General features: G+C 43.2%; 3 protein-coding genes across 7 annotated transcripts in view; 1 reads left to right on the top strand and 2 right to left on the bottom strand.

The window, feature by feature from the left end:
* Positions 1–1,140: 1,140 nt before the first annotated feature.
* Positions 1,141–6,804, top strand: rbm42 (RNA binding motif protein 42). Of its 2 annotated transcripts, none has more exons than XM_034611342.1 (12): positions 1,141–1,318; positions 1,961–2,021; positions 2,252–2,381; positions 2,526–2,595; positions 3,396–3,464; positions 3,884–4,038; positions 4,487–4,654; positions 4,997–5,128; positions 5,223–5,340; positions 5,773–5,870; positions 6,335–6,431; positions 6,551–6,804. In XM_034611342.1, the coding sequence occupies exons 2-12, from the start codon at positions 1,966–1,968 to the stop codon at positions 6,661–6,663; spliced, it is 1,206 nt and encodes a 401-aa protein (XP_034467233.1). In that variant the 5' UTR covers positions 1,141–1,318; positions 1,961–1,965; the 3' UTR covers positions 6,664–6,804. The 2 variants fall into 2 exon arrangements, with proteins under 2 accessions (XP_034467233.1, XP_034467231.1); XM_034611340.1 differs by having other exon boundaries at positions 1,142–1,461; positions 1,965–2,021.
* Positions 6,805–7,070: 266 nt separating this feature from the next.
* On the bottom strand, positions 7,071–16,037 carry ppox (protoporphyrinogen oxidase). 3 transcript variants are annotated; one of them, XM_034611339.1, is made up of 14 exons: positions 15,961–16,037; positions 14,531–14,705; positions 13,737–13,871; positions 13,115–13,230; positions 12,104–12,236; positions 11,444–11,588; positions 10,684–10,877; positions 10,242–10,302; positions 9,887–10,005; positions 9,083–9,196; positions 8,470–8,619; positions 8,173–8,215; positions 7,940–8,080; positions 7,071–7,828 (listed from the first exon to the last, which is right to left on the bottom strand). In XM_034611339.1, exons 2-13 carry the CDS (start codon positions 14,612–14,614, stop codon positions 7,944–7,946), a joined length of 1,431 nt encoding a protein of 476 aa, XP_034467230.1. In that variant the 5' UTR covers positions 14,615–14,705; positions 15,961–16,037; the 3' UTR covers positions 7,071–7,828; positions 7,940–7,943. The 3 variants fall into 3 exon arrangements, with proteins under 3 accessions (XP_034467230.1, XP_034467228.1, XP_034467229.1); XM_034611337.1 differs by having other exon boundaries at positions 7,071–8,080; XM_034611338.1 differs by having other exon boundaries at positions 7,071–8,080; positions 15,460–15,971.
* A 2,584-nt stretch (positions 16,038–18,621) lies between these two features.
* The window catches only part of dyrk1b (dual-specificity tyrosine-(Y)-phosphorylation regulated kinase 1B), a 54,252-nt gene continuing 50,469 nt past the window's right edge, over positions 18,622–22,404 (bottom strand). For both annotated transcript variants that reach the window (XM_034611334.1, XM_034611333.1), the window contains exons 11-13: positions 22,082–22,264; positions 20,630–20,733; positions 18,622–20,425 (exon numbers count right to left, since the gene is read on the bottom strand). In XM_034611334.1, coding sequence (XP_034467225.1) covers positions 19,910–20,425; positions 20,630–20,733; positions 22,082–22,264 — 803 coding nt within the window. In that variant the 3' untranslated portion in view covers positions 18,622–19,909. The remainder of the gene's footprint in view (positions 20,426–20,629; positions 20,734–22,081; positions 22,265–22,404) is intronic.

The raw sequence follows: 22,404 nt of genomic DNA, 5'->3' as shown, positions 1-22,404 counted from the left end.
AGAATAAAGCAGATGGGTCAGCTTCAACTGGAGAAGAGCTGTGCATAAAAAGAAAATTGTCACAAAATATGTGGGCAAAGCTCTTATTTCTAGACCTTTGTCCCCTTTAGTCTTTATCTGAGAGTCTGGAACTGTTAAAATGCAACTGCCAGAGGATTTCAAAGTGCGAGCAGGGTTTTATGAGGATATGAAAATCTGCAACATAATGAGGAATAAGACACTTAAGTGCTTTACAAGTGATTAAAATAACCTTAAAATCAATTCTAAAACATACTGGAAGCCAGTTTAAAGAAGCTTAAACTGGGGTTATGTGTTCCAACCTCTTTACTCTGGTGGCTGAGTTCTGTACACTCCAGTTCGGAAGGTCCAGATTTACTGCTTAGGTAAGTATGTACAAATTAAGCAAACAAACTGACTGGAAGGACTGGTTTTGTGCTGGGAATCCTCTCTCTCTCTCTCTCTCTCTCTGGAGCCTTTGAATCTGATTTGCAAAGATGCAGAAAACTGCACTGCAAGAGTATATCCACTGACACGTTACAATATCTTACCACAATGGTACAGTGTAGATCAACTTCATCATAAATGCCACTTGTCTCTAAACCCTGGTGTAAAGACATAATGTAAGCAGTCAGCATATAACTAACACGCTCAAGCATATAAGTAGCACAACATGAGTACTCACAGCAGTCGGGGCACAAGGTAGATAAGATAAGAGTAGTGCAAACAGGAACAGTTCAAAAATAGATTGGGCAGAGCAAAAATACTTTATGGGAAGTAATGTTCATACACATAATGTGTAGAGTAGAAGCAGATGTAGATACATAAAAAAATGGCAATTGATGAAACTACTACAGAAAGTGACTGGTGCATGTTTCAGGTAGATTTCATTAACACTGATAATATTCACTAATAATCATCTGCACACAGGACAACTATGGGGAGATTCTGTTTAAGTCTTTTTCTGTCTCGGTTTATTTGTAGTTCATTTGTTTAAAATCTTATTTTTTGAAGTGTTATAGAAAACACACCAGTCGCGTGAAGTGAGCTGGTCTGTGTGCAGTGGTGCTGCCTCTCCTCCAGTGCAGTAGGTGGCAGTGGTGCTGCCTCTCCTCCAGTGCAGTAGGTGGCAGTAATGCCGATTCACAAAGAGGAAGTCGGAAGCGCCAATACTCATCGCACAATTACAACCATAGACTGTATTTAAAAAGCTGTGTGTTGTTGTTAACGTTACCATGAGTCCAGTGTTTCCTCGGCTCGCACTGTAGCTTCTTATTAACTCTCCGTCGCTACAGAGCCACGTTAGTCAACACTAGTGTTAGGAGCTTAGCGGCTAGCTGGCTGATACAGTAGTAGAGCTAGCTTAGTTGCTATCGCTAGCTCTTGGCTAACGTTTCTGAAAAGTCCGGTTAAGTTACCGAGAGTTGAGCGTTTCTATCCAAAGCGTCGGAACCATACATGAAGGTGAGTGTGGATGGTTATCAGGATGGAGAAAGGTTTCCGACTCATTGTAGGTTAGAAAGAGATCATGTTATTTCCCACTGTAAATCAGTTCAACGACCTAATGTAGCCTTGTGTTTACAGCTCAAATATCAATAGTGGAGCAGTTTGAGACGAAGCTGTTCTGATGATTATGAGTTTTATTATTGAGACTCAAGGTGTAGAGGGAATTCAACACAACATAGATTAAAATGCATACAAAAGCCAAAAAGAGAAACGATATCTAAAAGTAGATATATTAATGTTTAACGTAGAGACAACTATACCACTGTAGGGATTGGTAGTGTTAAGTGCAAAACCTAGTATGTGATACCACCAAGAAGAATTCACAGTCACTGAGCCGATTTATATATATATATTTATACATGAGATTTCTGGTGTATCAACAAATTGAGTTGTTGTATTGTTTTGCAGTGAAACTGGATTGAGTGTCTGGCTGTTCTCTGATCAGTGTTTTTGTCTCGCAGCATGGCGCTCAAGTCAGGAGAGGAGCGTCTGAAGGAGATGGAGGCAGAGATGGCTCTGTGAGTACAACCGCTCCAAGAATCTGGGCTCCTAACCACTATTCCTTTACCCTGGTGGAAAAAGTGTCTCTGCCATTCTATTGTTACTTCTGGTTTTATTAGTCATACACTGCTTTAACAATCAGTTCAGTCCCAAATGGTCCAGATCCAACTATTAGACTTTAAAAGATCCAAACGTAATCTTTGGGCTGTCCTCATGTCGGTCTGTGTCTCTACTTTTCTTGCTGTAGGTTCGAGCAGGAGGTTCTTGGTGGTCCAGTGTCAGGAAGCCCACCAGTTATGGAGGCGATACCTGTTGCTCTGGCCGTCCCAATGGTTCCAATTGTGCGACCCATTATAGGCACCAACACCTACAGACAGGTTTGTACTATTTTACGTGAGTGAGTGGAAAGTCATATACTATGCAGCAAATGTACTCTGTCTTAATGAGATGATATTAATCAGTTAAAGTCGTGCAGTATGGCAGCTCATTCCAAATGCTCTCTTGTCTGTCTCCTCTCATAGGTCCAGCAGACATTAGATGCCAGAGCTGCTAGTTTTGTTGGTCCTCCACCTCCTGTCTTCGTGGGACCAGGTGAACACAAACTCCCACACATATACACTACCCAGGTTTTGGCAGTAAGATAAACCATGTATTCAAAACTGTTCAACATCATTCAGGCTCATTTAAGGTTTAGGGTTTTTTATAATACTGTCATCTAATGGTTTGGAATGATAAAAATATTACATTTTTGTCGTTTTAATTTTAAATGGATGAATTTGCCATTTTCTCCATCAGTCTACACTCAATAACCTTTAAAAACATGTTTTTACTTAATAATAATAATAAAAAAAATGTAAACTCCGAAACTGAAATCTGTTGTTTGCAGACGTACTTTTAATTCAGTACTTTGTAGAAGCCACTTTTAGCTTCCAGAGTTCTTGGTTTGGTCTCTTCAAGCGTCACTGTTTATCACAATCATCCTGTCAGATTGGCTCAGACTGGATGAGACGTGTCTGTGAACTGGAGACTGGGCCTGGTTCTCTTCAAGCTCCTCTCCATTTAGCTTCATCCCTCCCTCAGTTGTCACAAGTCTCCCCGTCTCTGCTGCTGAGCAAACAATTGTCTCAAGTGTCCAATTACTTTCAAACCCCTAAAGCTACACATATCGATAAATCAACCAGTGTTTCTTAAATAATGCATTTATACTGTAGGTTGTTGGTTCATTTGTAGTTGAGATGACACGTTTTGCTCTGTGTTTTTCTGCTTCTGTCCAGATACATATAGTGTGTGTATAAATAACAAAGCTGTCATGCTGGATTCTTCAGGTGTTTACACTAACTTTACACTTATGTAACACTCACTGTGTGACTTGTCTGTCTCAGTCCCTTCAGTACGTCCTCCTCCTCCTCCTCCTCCCATGCTGAGACCAGCCTTCGTCCCACATATCTTGCAGAGGCCTGGTAAGTTACCAGCAGAGTACTAGTTTACTGGTTTATCATTACTGGCATTATTTCCCCTTAAAATAGTTAAGGCAGAAATGTTCTTTTTTTCTTTATTGTAAGGTCAGATGGGGTTTTTCTTTTCTTCAGGAAAGTTTGCTTTTGGGATTTTAAAAGCATTATTGCTTATGTTTCAGTTTATTTCCTTTTTAAAGAGCCATTTGGTGACATGAATGATCTTTTATAGTGGTAGAATATGGTTAGAGGAGTGCAGGAAAAGTGCTGTGTCCGGCTGAGGGTGGATATTCAACACCCTATGTAGGCAGTTGAATATGCAAAATATTGAGTTGATGTTATGGTATGATAACCAATAAATCTAATATTGGTTTCAGCCAGACTAGCATCTCTCTGGATTCATATGTTTAATGTCCTGTTGTCAGTTGGTCCGAGGATGCATATGATGCGTGGTCCTCCAATAGCGCCTCCGATGCCCCGGCCTCCTCCACCTCCTCCCATGATGCTCCCTCCTTCCCTGCAGGCCCAGACAACTCAGGGTCCTTCTCAGCCCATCCAGCACATGGCTGCCCCACCTCAGGTCAGAGCTCAGAGACGTAACAGTGCTGGGGGCGGTCTGATAGTCATATAATCAGCAGATCTTGGTTGTAATGGGGCAACCTTCTCTCTGTGTTGACATAATTGCTTATTGTTTTATTCATTAATTATCTTGTGATGAATGTGACCAACCTTATCATTACAACTGTCTTTGCGGCTCCCTTCATGTGTTTATTTATAAATACTTGAAACGTTGATACACCTCCATTTATGTTAGACACTTGTCTTTTCTCATCAATGTTGTAAATATACAAATTTTGTTGATGTGCTCTGTTACACGTGACATCTATTGCACTTCGTCCTGGGAGAGGGATCCCTCACATGAAACTCTCTGGGGCTTTTTTGAGGAGGATGTGAGAAAACTGTGATTCGTGAATATGGGCAATACAAATTCAATTTGATTGATTAAAGTTGCCGTGTGTCTCACTCAGGTCGGTGATATGGTCTCGATGGTGTCAGGCCCGAGCCCAAGACATGGACCTCCGCCTGTCAAACCGACACAGTCGATTATCCAGGCGGCACCAACTGTATACTCTGCTCCTCCTGCCCCAGTTGGACACAAAAGAATTGACGTCAGAGCTCAGAGACAAGCCAGAATGGTATTTATATTGTTATTTTCCAAAATGATGTTCAGGTGCTCTGCTACATGTATGGTCTCTCCCCTCCTATAATTAATATGTCACTGGTGTTTCCTGTATATTTGTGTTTGAACACAAGTGACAGTATCAGTACATGACTTTTGATTTATAGTGTATTTTGTAATGTGATGTACATGAGAAAATATTATGACAATGGGGAAAAATCTGACTGTACTAACTGTGTAAAATGAATAATGTATTATTAACAGGGGGTTTTGGGGTCATTGTTTGACACTGACATTGAAAGAGGGTGGGGCAGCTATTCGTTAGCCTCTCTGAGTCTGTGTGATGTGGCTCTCCCAGGAGGAGCTGGCAGCCCGGGTTGCAGAGCAGCAGGCTGCAGTGAGGGCAGCAGGTCTACTGGACAGGAAGGAGAGTGACGACAGCACAGTCATTGGACCCAACATGCCGGAGCCGGAGCCCTCCCACTCTGAGGTACATGTACGATCTGTATCGTGCGGTTCACCCAGAAGCTCTTCACTCAGAAGAACTAAACACATCATTTGACTTGTGTATGTGTGTGTTGCAGCCTGCGGAAAGTGCAACAGAGGACAAAAAGAAGGGGAAGTCGGATAAAGTGAAGAAGTGTATCCGTACCGCAGCGGGGACGAGCTGGGAGGACCCCAGTCTGTTGGAGTGGGAATCAGGTACAGTGCTACTGCAGGGAGCTGAGGACCCTCACAGAAACCCACCTCACACTGCCCGTAGAGAACAACTGTGATCTGCTGCTCAAAGAAGACTCACTAACAATCACATGTCAGCATGTTGACCTGTGTGGTTTTACCATCATCCATACCAAACCAACCTTAGACTCTTTCATGGCAACAGCATCTGTGTGTTCCATTCAGCCAATCAAACTATGTCTGAGTTTGTGCCTTTCTAAACATCAATATCACTGCGGGGGGGGGGGGGGTGTGTAACTGTAACATGATGATGTGCCCGCTCCAGGGTTGTAGCTGCTGGGGGTTAACATCGTCTCCTGTTGTTTAGTTGTGTTCCTGCTGCCGATTGGTTGTTACTTGTCCGTGTCTTAAACACTGTTGTAATGTTTGTGTAACAGTTTTTTCTCCTTGTTGCAGATGATTTCCGTATATTCTGTGGTGACCTTGGTAACGAGGTCAATGATGACATACTGGCCAGAGCCTTCAGCAGATACCCTTCGTTCCTCAAAGCTAAGGTTGGGCTGTAAACACTTGTTTTTTACTAATTAGACATTTATTAATGACATTTGCTGTTACATCATCAAGGCTCATTGGAGTCATTCTGTAGCAGACAATAACAAACACAGGATCATATACAGTACATAACCCAGATGTACACTGAAAGTCACTAATGTAACTACAACAACAGTGGCAAGGTAATACTTAATGGAAGGATATGTACAAAAGACTGGTTGTCATAGAAACTGACACACACATGATAAAACTGTTTCCTTGAGTCCACATTGGACGCTGCTCTAAAGATCTGTAATGACCACCAGGGGACACATCCTGTCAGGCAGGTCATGGCGAAATCTGAACCAAAGGTCCTGTGCTTTCACCCACAGCTCACAGTCTTCCTCTGTGAGAGGACTTTGCTCACAGAGCTGGTGTGTATCTAATCTCAGTGGGTTAACAGTTTTTTGTGCATGTGTGTCATCAGGTATTGAGAGACAAACGCACAGGAAAAACCAAAGGCTACGGCTTCGTCAGCTTCAAAGATCCAAACGATTACGTCAGAGCCATGAGGGAGATGAACGGTCAGTCACACACTAAACCAGCTGTAACTGATAACCTCTGATTCTTCCTGTTTGTCTTTGTTTCCACGTTGGGGAACTTACTGATGAATAACTGAATCCCTCTCACTCTGTTTGTCCAGGGAGGTATGTTGGTAGTCGGCCCATCAAACTGAGGAAGAGCATGTGGAAGGACCGCAACATTGAAGTGGTTCGCAAGAAACAGAAAGATAAGAAGAAACTGGGCCTGAGATAGTGTCTATACCAGTAGGACTGTGTGTGTGTGTGTTGTGCTTTTAAGCGGACGGACACCATTGTGTGAAAGAACAACTTATTTTGATTTTTTCATGTTAAATGTTTTTTGCTCATCAAATAAAAGCATCATTTCTAATCCATTGCAGTTCTTGTGCCCATTGAACTGATCGTTATTCTCATTAGAATCATTTGTCTTTTTTCCAGTAGTTCCCAACTTTTCTTGTCTTTGATCCCCTAAAGACCACAGCCACACCGAGGACATAAACATTCAGATTGTGCCTTTGGAGAGATACTGACATGAACTGATGAAAGTCTCCAAGCAAAGGCTTCACTCTAACACTGTAACAGAATAATGTAGAAATCAGATGGTGACAGTCAATATAAATGTGTGCATACATGACAAACAGCTTGTAGTTACAACAAGGCTTTATTTAAAGTGCAAGTCACATCAGTAGGTAAGTCCCACGTACTGGGACGCAATAAAGATCATGTATCAACACATAAATAAACTCATGAGGACTAGAATCAGAACAGAAACAGGTGCTTGACTGTGATGTTGCATGTATTAAACAACCTGTCATTTTATTTGGATACTGCAGTATTAAAATACAATCTTATACACAGCAGTAGTAGAAATAGGACTTTATCTGTCAGTGTCTATACTGACCAGTCATGAGGCTTATCAGACCACTGCAGCAACAATACAACAGGCTGCGGCTGTGTCTCAATTCAGGGGTTGCGTCCTTCTGAGGATGTGGTCTGCCCGGCCCACAAAGACCACCTCCTTCGTGGCCTGAGTTGACCGTGAAGGCTGAACCGAAATGAGAAGGTCCGGTCTAAGAGGCTTATTGCTATGAGAAAGTTTGAATGAACCTTGGTTTTTTACTAAGTGTAGCATTAGCTGTTTGGTTAAGATGAAGCATGATACTCAAGCATTGGATGCTTGTAGTAGCCATTACCTCTTTGAAAAACAGTTTGTCACTGAAGCGCAATGCATCCTGGGATAGATTTGTCTGGGAAAGATCTACACGTTGGATCCTTCGTTTCTAGGGAATGGCAGGACGTATTTGTCGGCTGCATTCTGAGGAGCCTTTAAAATGGAACCGCCTTGTTGCGCCGCTGTGACGCAAAAGGTCTTCAAATGCAGCCTCCGAAGGATGCAGCCCCTGAGAGGTAGGAGGCATTATGGGTAGAAAGATGATGGATGCTGGCACATGGGTGATAATGGCTGTCTGCCTTCACAACACAAAGCATCCTCCTGGTGAGGTGCTGCCTACTGTATCAAACCCCAGTCCCCAACAAATCCTCCACAGCTCTCCGTCCACTGAAGATGACATCATTCACCGACACGCCATCGTAGCAGGAACCAATCAGAGACAGCGGGAGATTATTCTTCCTTATGAAGCTACGCATGGACTCTGTAAAGGCAGACAGACACTCCTTACAATGATGTTTCACTACAGCCTGTAAATACATCATCTTTAGATGTGATGCAGAAGTCAACACTCACCAACTCTCCTGTAGTGTCCTTCATAGTACTGAGGTATGCAGTCCTGGTGAGAGAAACACAGCAGAGATGTCATCACTGTTACAACAACCTACAGTATAGTCCAGATGCAGTATAAGTCAAAGGCCAGGGGACAGGAACCAGTGATGAACTGTGCAGTATCTTCAGTAGCTGAGATACAATTAAGAATGAATGAAATAGTGATGTAACAGCAGAGAATCATATTTGAATCATTGACATGAATTTGTAGCTGGTCTGGAGTTCATGTTTGAATCCACAGACAGTCCTGTCCTGTCTCACCCTTTGTAGAGCCACCCAACTCCACCTGGGTGCTGTGGTGACACCCAGGTGGCTGTGCACCGCCTCTGTGGCTCTCGCTAGAAGACGCTCCTCTGTCACTGTTTCTGGGTCACCGAACTCTTCCTGGAACCAGGCCCCGCCCATCATCACCTAGACGACACGGTCACATGAGTTTAGGTCAGAGATGTGGACCTGACAACAAGATGGTTCACTGCAGATACCACATGCACGGCTCTGTCCCTCTTCAGCTGCCACAATTAATATTCTAACAACTAATATTATTAACAATATGGGTCAAATGATTATGTGTGAGGCTCAATGTGAGACTGACAGTGATGAAGCCACACAGATAATCATTGGAAGCCTTAGAACAGCTTTTAGCTAATTGTTTTGGTTTTCATTCATCTCTACTTCATGTTTAAGCACAGCACTATATGAAATAATATTCCAAAGGAAGACCACATAAAACTGCTCCACAACTTAACTTTCTTCAGTGGAACCACTCTGGTGGAGCTGGTGGAGACCAAACAAGAGCTAAAAGGTGTGCGTGTGTGTGTGTGTGTGTGTGTGTGTGTGTGTGTGTGTGTGTGTGTGTGTGTGTGTGTGTGTGTACCGTCAGTCTAGTCGTCTGCCCATCAGGTCTGTTGTGTTCAGGGAAGGGAACAGAGTCATAGACGACCCCGAGCAAACCCCGATCCTCTGATGATGGAACCAGGTGACCAAAACCCTGACAGAGTCAAAGAGAAGGATTTTTATTGTCACTTCTAGAAACAAAAACTGCCACTGAAAAGAAACAGGACCTTCCCAATGCTTCAGATTAGTGTGTATGTAATTTTACATATCCACAGGTGACCCTCTTGTAAGCTGCAAGGTCATCTGCTTTCTGCCTCTCCAGAAAGCTCCCTAGTGGCTTTGTGTAACTCTTTGTCTTGGTTTCAGAGCAGGTGTAATGTTGAGCTTCCAACAAAGCCCCAAGTGCCGATCTTCACCGGACAGAGTTTTGTGTTCCATCCGCCTGCCCTGCACTCCGCAACCAGGTCTGCATATTTAGTCTCTCATTGAACCTGATGGGTTTTTTTTTTATCTGGGACATGACAACATCAAATTAGGCACAGTCAGTGCAAGTAAACGTTGGTGTCTTGGTAACAGCTCACTGACGGAATCCTATCACACCGCTGAGTGTCTGTCCTGCCAGGCTGCTGATAACAATGTCAGCCAGACACAGAGTCTCTGAGTGTGCAACAGAAATGAGTAACACTGTTGTTTCCATCCCCCGGATCCCCCAAACTCATGAGGGTGGAGTCATGTTCTCATCGGAGAAAAATGATGAATATACATTTTAAATAAGTTTACCACTGTCAAGCATTCCTCTACTGCCCCCAACAGTGTTGTGTGTGTGTCTCTGAGTAGTTCTCACCATTGCAGGCAAGATGGAACCGTCGTACTCCAGATTTACCACAGCGACCGTTACCGTGGCGATGTCGTGCAGCTCCTGGATGAGAGGTTGACAGGAGGAAGGCAGGGCTGACGAGAGGGCTGTGGTAACAGAGAGATGTGATGACATGTGATGGTTATATATAAATTATATATATTGTTTTGTAGCAGCAAGTGTAAGGCATTTTTGTTTTGGGTAAAAATTGTGAATTTGTTTAGTTGTATAATTTCAATTTATACTAAATACAGTGAAGATGTTGAGCCACATGTAATGAGCAGGGTTTCTGCCGTTGATCAGACGACACTAGAAGAGCTGAGATCCAGTCGTCAGCACTGACCTTTAGCAGGCAGAGCAGAGATGATGTGATCGGCTGATATGACTCCATCTTCCAAATTGATCTACACACAGACACACATCTTTCATGAAAGTTGCCAAATAACAGCAGAATATGAGAACTCAACCTGTTTTGTTTCCTGGCCTAGAAACTCCACTCAGATGTTTAGCAGGTAAAATATCCACCTTGTTCACCATCTCACTTCAGCATTCTAACTTGATAGCATTTACTAATTAGTTTGAGAAACTAAAAACATAAACTGAGGCTGATGGGAGAGAGAGGAGATGTGACACTACATAGCTAAAGTTGTGTGCAAATATCACAGAACATCACAACCTAGTTTGGTTATTAAAATATGTATAATCTCTATAATAAACCAGCTACATCTGAGCATCACATTCATATTGACACATTCAGGCAAACACAGTTCATGATCCTCACTGACCTTCCAGCCAGAGTGTGAGGGACAGATGTTTCTAACAGCTGCGTCTCTGTGAAGCTCTACTCTCCCACTTTGTTGAAGGTAGTCTGTGATGGATTCGGGGAGGGACTCCACTCCTCTTCTCAGGGACCACTGGGCCCAAGACTCTTTAATAGATCTCTGAGCCAGTGGGCCAGGGGGGATCACAGGAGTGGGACCTGAGGTTTTCATACATACAACAGGACACAATACTTATCAAATGAAACAAGCATTACACTTCAAGCTTATGTCACTGAGATGGACTGAAAGACAGTGGGACAGTCCTGGTGCGATGTTACAGTGTTCAAATGACCCAGTGGTATGAGGACAGACCCTGATGATACTGCAGGCCGGTTTGCTTTTAACTGTATGTTAAGGTCCAGTGTGTATGAGTAAGAACCTTTTTTGTTTTCATTATCTTTACATTAGCATTTTACAGAGTTGAGCAGATAAATCTTTGATAGGACATGGTCCTCTTCCGCCATGTTGTATGCAGTGTTTCTACAGAAGCCCAGAGCGGACAAACCAAACACACATTTAGAGCAGCAGAGCCTCAACTGGCAAAGGGATAATACAGAAGAGTCATCAGGAGCACAGAAAAAATGAATTTGATTTGTAAGTTATTAGGATTAGAGAAGATCGTCTGGAAATTGGTTGTGTGTGTGAGAAGCTGTGCTCTCAAAGCTAAATGGGAAAATGAAACAGAAACAGAAGTAACAGCAGTGCAGTAAGTGGCAAGGTGTACCTGAGCCCAGCAGCATGCCCAGTGTCAGGGAACCTCTATGCTGCTCTGCGTTGTAGAGCGCCGGAAAACAAGAGCGCACACTTAACTTCCTGCAGTCCCCTGCAAACACGCCGCGACACAAACTGTCCACAGCTATGTCCGCCAACTAGACACACACAGGAGGAAATTAAAATGAGATAGCAAGCAATTCAAAACTGAATAGTCACATAAGACAACTGGTGGCATTGACAAATATAAATCTTGAATCTAACTAAATCACGTTTAAAGGACAGGTCCGCCCCCACACCCTTTTCATTTTTTGTTTTGGTTATTTTGTCTTTCTTGACAGAGACAGTGGAGGGAGAGACAGGAAAGGCTGGAGAGAGAGAGGGAATTACATGCAGCAAAGACGCTCAGGCCAGATTAGAATCCAGGCCACTGTGATAAGGCCTTGTCACATGACACAGGTAGCTCACCTGGTGAAATGTGCGTACCTGTGTCATGTGACAGCCCCCTGTGAGCCAGAAGACGTCACTTTCTATACAGGTGACAACATGTCTTGTTCGTCTGTCGTCAGTACTTTAAGACAAAAGATGTGACACTTGTTTATCATTTGTTTATTCATATATATATATATATAAAATAAAGTATCTGAATGAGAAATTACGATGTTTTAAGCACCTCCTTTCCCAGCCTCCGAGTAACAAATGAATGGATAGATTCATCGTCCTCCTTGCTTTTCTTCACCAGTATCTCCATGGCAACGCTCAACAGGAGGGGACGAGAGAAGGGCGGGACTGTCCGTAAAAGTCCACTGAAATGAAGAAGGTATTAGAAAGACGCGGAGACGTTAAGTAGTGCAGTAGTAGTACATGTGAAAATCACAAGGGGTGTGGTTTTAACACAGACTCTACAGAGAGAGTCAATACACAGTCCTACACAAAGTGATGACAACACATTCAGTGGCCACTTTATTAGCTAAACCTCTGTGTGGCCTCCCCCTGATTTCTGCATGCTCGTTGCTCTGGTCGTCAGGCCGGCCAGCTTCAGCTCCATCAACTAATCCCTGTTGTAAACAATGCAACTGTGGAGTTGATGCACAACAGTAGCATGGCATTCAAGTAGGATTACTGTCTGTCAGATCTACACCTCCATCAAGTAGTCAAGTTGTAGTTTATATATTATATAAACTGTCATAAAATGTTAGTTATGTCATAAAAAGAGGATGAATTCTTGAGTTAGAGCCAAACGTGTGTTTTGTGAGGTAACAGAGACCTTTGATCACAACAATCACATCAGTTCATCCTTGGGTCTAAATTAAACTTTGTATAAAATTTTGGGAAATTCCCTTAGATGCTGTGTGATGTCACAAGAGAAAGACGGACAGAAAAACTGAAAACATAAGGTCTCCAGCTACAGCTGTTGTTGGTGTGGAGGCATAAGAAGGTAGTAGAATGAAAGAAGTAATTTCACAGTGAAAAAACAGCATGTTCATATACCATTAACATCTATTCATAATAATAATGTGGAATAAAAAATGAAAATATAAACTGAATAAATGGACAGAGCCACTCAGCATAAGATGTAATGATGGACAAACAAAATTTAGTGTGAAATCTAATTTTCTGTTCTTTTAGATGGATTCAAATAGCTTTGAAGTTAATGCTGACAAATCAAACAACAACATCTGACCTGATTCCTGAGGGCATCTTGTGGAGCTGTCCCTTCACATACAGATATCTGTTCTTAGAGGCAACATGACTGTAGGTGACTGGAAGAATCTCCCCCGCAAGGCCCAGGTCATCCACCTACACACACACACGCACACACACACACACAGAGTTTGGGACAAGTTTACATTCGTTTTCCGAGGTCCTGAATGTTTTAGGATTGATTTCAGTTCAATCACTTCTATCTGAGATGCTGAGACAGGCTGACTGAAACTAACCTCTGCAGAACAGGCAGAGAAACCTTCAGACGGACTGGATGAGTTGAAGACTTCATTATCTCCCACCTTATTCATGTGAATATTATTCTTTAACAATGTTTAGTTTAGTGTTTTCATTCACCTCTTTCACTTGTGTGGTTGAGCACTATGGTCCCCATCAGGATTTTGATTTACCCCAAGTTCCCCAAAGATGTCATCAATATCAAGCAGCCTACTTCAGAGTTCCTACTACGTGACTCATTTCTTTTTCAGATCAGAAGGTGATTTTCTTAAACCTGTGAGGTTAAGTTTACCGTGTAAGATAAAGATAAAAATCATCAGTTAACACACCTCTAACTATAGTTTAATTTCTGTGGTAGAACGCACCATGTTGAGTGTGTTGCGTCCAACCGCCCCAGCAGGTCGAATCCCTCTGGGTCCATGTTCAAACACGGCTCCATCCGCCCTCCTGGTGGACCACAGCCAACCTCCCAAACGGCTGCTGGCCTCCACAAGTACGACCTGGAGACACAGAAGAGACAGACTGCTAAGATACTACAACCAAGGTTCATACAAACATAGTCCACAGATGAAGAACAAATGTAGAAATCTAGTTGTCCAAGTACTTTACATGTTTTGATATTGATATCCATCCGTCCATTATCTATGCCTGTGAGTTCTACGCACCCGATCATCTTTGTCAGTGCTACATTAGCATGAGTTACAATCCAGAGGTGTAAATATGTAGCTTCATTTGTGAGTTGTCATGTCATCCTCATGTCATTCAGACACGTGAAAACAAGCCACACAAAGGAGGGATTATTCCAAATCAGAGGTGTTTTCAAACTTTGCTTTGTATTTTTTTTTAGAAGAGGGGGCCTTAATGATGAAGACTCATTAAGATTATTCAAAGTGCAGTGCAGCTTTTCAAGAGGACTCCTGCACAGTGGATGGAATAAAAGACCTTCCTCTTTTCTATAAACCTTTATTATTTATTTTTCTTATATGTGCATTCTATTTTTATAGACATTAATATACTCAAGGCAGGTGGATGGGGGGTGGAAGGTATATCAGAGATAAAATGTTGGCCTCCTTTTCATCATTGTTGTACTAAAAAGCAACAACAGTGGTCACAACTGAACATCATGTGGTGTGTGTGTGTGTGTGTTTGTCTGTGTTACCTTGGTAACCTGGGGGCTCTTGCAAAGGTAGTACGACGCTGCCAACCCCCCGATCCCCCCTCCAAGGACTGCTACAGTTGTCATTGGCGTGCAGCGACCCACTGACAGGGTGAGGGGAGGTGAGGAGACAGCGGGTGAGTGTGTAGCTGGGACAGGGTGTGTCTGCTGAAGACGCCTGTGGGTGGTGATAGGAAAAACAGTTAGTTTATCAGTCCCCCCCAACACAGACTGAAAGGACTTCCAGGATTTTCTTGTATAATCAACCCAATGGCTGTGTTTAAATATTTCCATCTTAAAATACTTCCTGTAGACCAATGATATATTATCTCCTCCCTCCTTCTTTGTCAACAACTAAAATACACCCTTACTCGGCCAACAGAGTTAATACAATAATATTTGGGAGTGGAAGAAAACATCAGTACAGCTATACTGTATATTGTCACCTGACTCATGAGATACAATAATTGATATGCTGCTGCTAAACATTGCTATTCACTCATTTAGTTATATGTAAATATATTTATATATATGTATATATACACACATTTTTGCCAGTTTACGGTTGTGGAGATTGACAAGTTACAGTACGTTTGTTTAAGATTAGAGAGACTTTTTAAAGCAATGTTTCATCTCAGTTTGTATCTTTGAAACCAAATTGTAATGAATAAACACACAAATTCTGCACTACACCCTCTTTAGTGATATTATCTCAGGTCACGTATTGCATGTCGTATTGTGAGTTACCCTGCGATTCCCGACCCTAATAATAATAATAATCATATTAATAAACAACTTTTTCTAGACAGCACTTCCTTTGTAAAAAGTTGTAAACAAGAGAGGGATGATCAGTTAAAAAAACAGAAGACAAGAAAATGACATTAAAAAATGAAATGTAACCAAACATATGTCAAACATATACAAAAGCTTACCGATAAAAAAATATTTAGTATTTAAAAGACACCAGGAATGTTTCATGTCTGGTCTCACAAGACAGTTCGGAGATTTAACAGCAAAGGTCCGGACAGTCACCAGTATAACCAGCAGGTGAATGAAGTACACGGTGAGTCTGGTTATTCCGCGGTTATGACAGAGGGCTCATGTTTGTGGAGCCCGGAGGAGGCTGCACATGAAGAAGGTGAACAGCAGCTGACAGGAGGAGTCGAGGAGTCACACTGAGAGACAGACAGAGAGACACTGAGAGACAGACAGAGAGAGAGACAGAGAGACACTGAGTGACAGACAGACAGAGAGACAGACACTGAGAGACAGACAGAGAGACAGAAAGACACTGAGAGACAGACAGACAGACAGAGACAGACACTGAGAGACAGACAGACAGACAGAGAGAGACACTGAGAACAACTGTCTCTCTCACTCACACACACAGACAGGCGGATACACACACACACAGACAGGCGGACACATCTGACCTTTAACATGTGACGTCAGACGGATCCCCTGAGTTCCTGCTGGTTCCGGTGCAGCAGCAATATTAAGACACTCGCGCTGACTCCTTCACAGAAATGTCCAGGAGTCTTCTTCCTCATCATGTGTTATGGTAACTACCAATCAATGAAAATGCGCAATACCGCCACCAGCTGGTGTGGAGGGAATCTCACCTTGAACCAATAATGATAACGTAGATAATAATAATTATAATAATGATACTTCTACTACTACTACTACAACAACTACTACTTCTATTAATAATGAGATTCAGTCTCCTGAACTAACATAAGAAAAATGATAATGGCTCTTAGTAGAACATCCACCAATAGTCTTGTTAAAACCACATTAACTTTGACTAGATCCATATTTTTATTTGGATCTGCACCAAATTTCACACATTCATTATTATCAGGGGTTTTTTCTACACGGCCCATGAATTATTATCTGTGAAATCAACGAAAATGTTGAAAAATGCCCTATTTCGCCATGTTGAATTAATCTGCTCCCTATTTCGAAAAAATTGAATGGGTTCTTCCCAGACCCATACCAGAAGTTTTGTGGTAATCTGTCCAGTCGTGTTTGTGTAATCTTGCTTACAAACTAACCAACCAACAAACAAATTGACAGAGGTGAAAACATAACCTCCTTGGTGCAGGTAAATATTGTTCACATTGCTTATCACAGTTTCTCAGACGCTTTCCCTCTGCATGCAGCTGCACCTTCGTCTCTTTGACCTGTGACCTGCAGTGTTGGAGCTCAGCGGAGAAGCTGAAGATGATCAGATCCACTGTGCAGGAACAACAGTACACATCTTCGGTGTACTCAGAGAGATCTGAGACATTCAACTTCTGTTGATGCTTGTGCTTGTGATGCTCAGGCAGTCCATCCACTTCTTACAACACTGATGATCTGTGTGTGTGACTCATGGATGAACAATTCATTAAACATCTATGATAACACTGCATGTCTGCCTTCCATGGAACTGCCTGTGTTAAAAAAGTGTTACTGCGGCTGTGTTTGTGTGGAATCTGGTGGGATCAGACGTCTGAATTAGGTTCTATGGATTCCTCCTGCATCACAAGAGGTGAGGGGCCCCGGAGCCTCTGTTTACACTGACAGCTAACTTTACTTGTTGGAAAGTCATTCAACTAGACACACAAAATGACACATTGTTTGAAGGTATTTTGTCTCTTTTCATTTATGTTTCTTGTTGCTTCTATGTTGGAGCATCTTTCAGGACCCTGGGCAATGACTGTATTCTCTAATGGCGGACACGTAGCCTATAAATTCTACTTCCAGTTATCATCACAGTACTCATTATTATAAAATCAGTAAACGTGTCCTTGTCAGGATCCTGTGGGAACGATGATGCGACGGTCTGATCCTCTCAAGTGTGCAGCATAGGTTGCCATGGTGACGTTCAGTATATCTGCTAAAACTGTGCAAGCTTTGTGTTACTAGTGAACCAGCATTAAGAGCAGAGAGTTGGATAATCCACTCATTTTCCTTGGTGGTACCTCATGGCGCAGACTCCTGCTGCAGAGCAGGTGAGCTGTGCAGAATGAAGAGTTGTCATCTACCCTGGTTACCAAGGTGATCATCTCTAGTCGTCGCTGACAGCAAACTTCTCTCTTACTTTCCCCAACATTAGGGAGTTCACTGAAGAGCTGTAATCATGTGATCTTCTATACAGCGTCTTGTTTTTTTGACAAACATATTCACGCAAACCAAAATGAAGTTTAATTTCCAAACACTTGGTAAATTCCTATAGTGCATTTCTAGTCCCACACACACATTCATACAGTGCATCCGTGTGCAGCACTTATTCTATCACACGTCACTCACACACTGGCGGCACAGTTGTCAGGGGCAGTTTGGGGATCAGTATCTTGCCCAAGGAAACTTAAGCACGCAGAATGATGGAGACTGAGATCAACCCGGTCCTAATGACTTGATGAGGTGGGTCATCTGGTAAATATTGTTTGCAACCCACCTTCCTTTTTTAGTAATAGCATCAGCACAGTAGAGATGTCATTTGTATCTTCTGCACCAGGTTCATTGTGCCTCCATCAGCAAGATGAGCTATGCTGCTGGAGTCTTGTAGCTGTAAAGATGAATCTGTCTTTTTATTCTGAAGGTGAATGTGATGCTGCTGTTTCTCACTGAACTGAACATGCTGTCATACAGAAATCTGAGATTAAAGAACCATTGATTTAAAAGTGTGACCACTACCACTTCGTTTTTAATTAACATAAAAATCTTAGACAGCTGTTGTATTTGAGCAAGTCCAAAAGTTTTCAGTTGTAAATAAGACCAAATGAGGGAAAACAGTCATATGAATAATAAAAAAAAAAAAAGTCATTACTATGTTATGTCATTTCCTGCTTTTCATTGTTTTCCAATTTCTTTCAGTGTTTTTTTTCTCCAAACCTTTGTTCATCTGTCTTGGTCAAACACTAGCTTTTGATTGGCTGTCTACCATTGGTTGTGTGACATATAACGTGTGTATTTCATTCTTTTATCTAATAACGAACACATGAGGTGTCCATGGCTTAGCGTGGGTGGAGAGAGGCCAAGCATCAGAGCTTCATCCTGACCACACACAAGGTCATATTAGTAGGAAGAAAAGCGGAGATCTGATGTTTGTTTGACTTTGGTGTGCAAAAGTATACTCTTTATTCTTATTATATATCCAACTTTATTTTGCCCCAACCCCTCCCCTCCACCCAGCCCCCACAACCGGTGGCATTCCCATGTCACCAGTTACTGTCACTGTTACAATAGCCAATCAGAGCTCACCTGCAGAAAGAAGGCAACCAAACAAAGAAGAGCAGAAAAAAGGGTTACTTTCAGTTTGTTTTTTCTTGTTAAATAGTAATAAATACATTGAGATGCAGTGGTTCTTACTTTATCCTTTTCTCTTAAGCAGAAGGGTTAAAAAGTTTTTTTTTTTATTTCTGTTTCTATTTCTTTTTATTTCTTTAATTGATCTGTGTTGGATCTTTAGCAGCAATCCGGACCAGTTGTCATGGTGATTAGCAGCACAGAGAGGAGGAGCTGTCTGGAGGAGAAACACAACAGGAGGAGGAGGAGATGAAGAAGAGAGCGGGGAGAAGAGGAGGATGAGGAGGAGAAGGAGATCCCTATGAGCACCAGCACGGCATCAGTGTCCCGTCACCTTCTCCTCCCTCCACCTCCCTCCCTCTCTCCGTACTCTGTGACAACCAGGCTGGGAGCGACAGAGGGAGGACACAAACTCAAAGAAAAAGTGAGTTTAACACAGACACGAGAGAGAATCCATGAGTCCTGAATCACACATATGTTGGTGTTTTCTACCTTTGAAACCAGCTTCTGTCTTCTTGATGCAGCAGTGTGTGTATACGTACATAATACATATATATATATACACACTGTATACATGTGTGTGTTTGTCTGTGTGTGTTAAGACTGCTCGTCTCTAAGAGCTGCAAATATAATTATGTCATAACTAACCGGTTTGAACATGAACATGTGCTCTCTGTCCACTTTACAGCCACCATGTGGAGTAAAATGGAAAAGCATGGCTCCTCTCTCTTTCCTCTTCATCCTCCTCCTCCTCTCCAGGCTTAAACAACAACCAAGTAGAACACACAACTCCTCAAACCCGAGAAAAATCAAATATTAAACAACAATAATAATATTAATAAAAACAAACTTGTCACAATCATTCCTTTCCAATTACAGTTGCAACAAAAGACAACAAACTAAAACAGGATAAAAGGAGAGTTTTCCCAGCATCCTCCTCCTCCTTCCTCCTCCTCCTCTCATGCAGTACAAACTGTCTCCTTCAGCACAAAGTTCACCTCTTTGTCTCTGAACTCTGGCTGTATGTGTGTAGTTGTAGTAGTTGTAGTTAAAATTGTATGGCTTTAGGGCATGGTTCAGGTTTTATCAAGAATTGGCTGGCCCCTCGTCTGAGTCCGGCCTCCCTCTGCCCCCCGCAGCGGGGTTATTGTTGTTGGAGGCAGGGTAGTAGTCCTCAGGGGTTGGGGCTTGTGGCCCTGGGGCGGTGGGGGCCGTCCGAGTCCGGAAGGCAGACAGTCCAATTGGCAGAGCGAGGGGCAGGGAGGCAGAGCCAAATTGAGAGGCCTCCATGGAAGACACCGCCCCCAGGTGGTGCAGCCCTAGGGACACGCCCACATCCATGCTGTCACTCATCTGGGGCGAGGATCCCTGCTGGCCCCCCCCTCCTCCGATGCCCGTCTGTCCGCCCTGCCGCAGGCCACGCCCACCGTTTCCGTGGTGGGAGTAAGTTGGGTGGGGATGGTGGGGCGCATCCAGGAAGTGGCGCTGGTGTTGCTGGGAGGCAGCCGGCTTGTGGAGCAGCAACTGGGTGTATGCTGGGTCCTGACCCCCACCTCCACCATCACTGCCTGGCCACATCCTCATCTGCTGCTGGGAGGGAGCCTGGTGGGGGAGAGTCGAGACAAAAACACAGAGATGAGACACATTTAGAGTCCAGTTTTGTTCCCGGTCCTGCTCTGACAGAGGAACTTAAAGAAGCTTCATGAGCAGGTCCAAATCACAGGTCAAGTTGGTGGAATGGGATTGGGATGTAAGATGACACTTGAAGAGGTGTTGTGTTAAACAGTGATGCAGTGCTGCTTATACCTGAGGGCTGGTCATCTCATAGTCTGAATGTGTAACAGCAGAGTTGTAGTAGCGGTTACTGTAGCGGTAGTTGCGGTTGTCATTGGAAGAACCACTGGAGCCACCTGTCGATAAAAGAGAGCAACATTAAACTCCTACTTGGCAGCTCTGACAGAAATTCATGAAATCATCTGATGTGACTTTTAAACACTCTTTGAAACATGGTTACGTGTGTGGATAAATCACAGATGCTTTTATTAGGATTCCTCTCGAGAGGGTTGTCATACCTGCTTCTTGTTTCACTTTGTCTGGACCAAAGGTAAAAAATCTTTGCAACTGCAGTACTGCCCTATTCTGACTTAAACTGACTTATTACAAACAGAACTGGCAGTAGAATAGTCTGACTGATGTGTGTTCCTGTTACTGATGTCAAAAGCTGTCCCTCAATTCAGCCGGTGCATCCTTCGGAGGTGGCGGCATTCAAGGCAGATTGTGTCACAGTGGCGCAACTAGATTAGAACTAGACTGTCCCATTTGAAAGGCTCCTCTAAATGCAGCCGACAAATGCATATTTCCACCTCTGAGAAACGAAGGCTCGAACAGGTGGACCCTTCCTGGCCCAACCTATCCCAGAATTCATTGCCCTTCAGTGATGAACCTTGTATGTATGTATCATCGTGTTCAACTTCAACGGCGGAACGAGCTGGGGATGCTGATTATTGAAGGCCTCTATAAACCAGACTGTCTCATTATGGTTCGGCCTTCACGGTCTAAACGGCCCACGAAGGAGGCGGTCTTCATGGGCCATGTGGACCACGTCCTCTGAAGGATGCAGCCCCTGAATTGAGACACAGCTTAAGTGAAGTCCAGCAGCACTTCACTGCAGCTTTACTCTTCCCCGCTGGTGTCACACTAAGATCTGTTTATAAAACAAGTCATCTTACTTCAAAACATGATGAAGGAAACCTTTTCAGTTCACCCACATGGCATTTGTCTAGAATCACAGGATCCTGGGGCTGGACACCATAACACCACGAATGAACTGCACAAGGGTTCAGTCCATTCAGGTGTAGACTGGCTGTTTGTAGTCTTCTACAGCAACAAGTAAGCTGACTCCCTCCTTGAGGTAAAGGGAATCCTCTCATTCTGAGGCACCGGTTTTCAGTGGTCAGCAGGCAGCAGCTGGGTATCTGCGTGTCTCTTCCCTTCTCAGCTACTTCACTGGACTAACACAGTTGGAGGAGACCTATTTCCCTCCATTTTCCCTTTTCATAGCACCCAGGACACTTAAAGAGCCCAACTCCTTTCTTGCTCCTTAGCGGGTTAATTAATAATACTAAAATCCAGGACAACTCGTTCTTTACCAAGATTTATCTTCTCTACTGAGTAGGACAACTGAGATAAAGGATAGCCGGGTGAGAAACTGCAGAGGGAGGATTCAAGAGTGTGTGGAGCAGGTGGTGTGTATTTTACCAGAGCTAGAAACAGAGCTAGTAGTGGAGGTTGAATGGGAGTGGTCCATGGCAGGAGAGGTGGATGTAGATGAACTGGTGTTGGTTCCTTCATCTGTCGTCTTCTTGAAGAAATTGTGCTGCAGGGCGTAGAATGGCGTGATACGGCTTTTAGGGTCGTAGTCCAACATACGCAGGATCAGGTCTGGAAGAGGACAAAACATGACCACGATGAGGATAATATTTTGTAGTAGCTACAAGGAAACAGGAGGGAGCTGGATTGCTGCCTCACCTACTGACCACCACCCCCATGTTAGCCAAACATTTCTTGCATTGGTGCACAAA

This window comes from Hippoglossus hippoglossus, chromosome 16 (genome assembly GCF_009819705.1).
Source record: "Hippoglossus hippoglossus isolate fHipHip1 chromosome 16, fHipHip1.pri, whole genome shotgun sequence".
In the NCBI taxonomy this organism is placed as follows: domain Eukaryota; kingdom Metazoa; phylum Chordata; class Actinopteri; order Pleuronectiformes; family Pleuronectidae; genus Hippoglossus; species Hippoglossus hippoglossus.
This window is presented reverse-complemented; position numbering and strand designations above follow the sequence as displayed.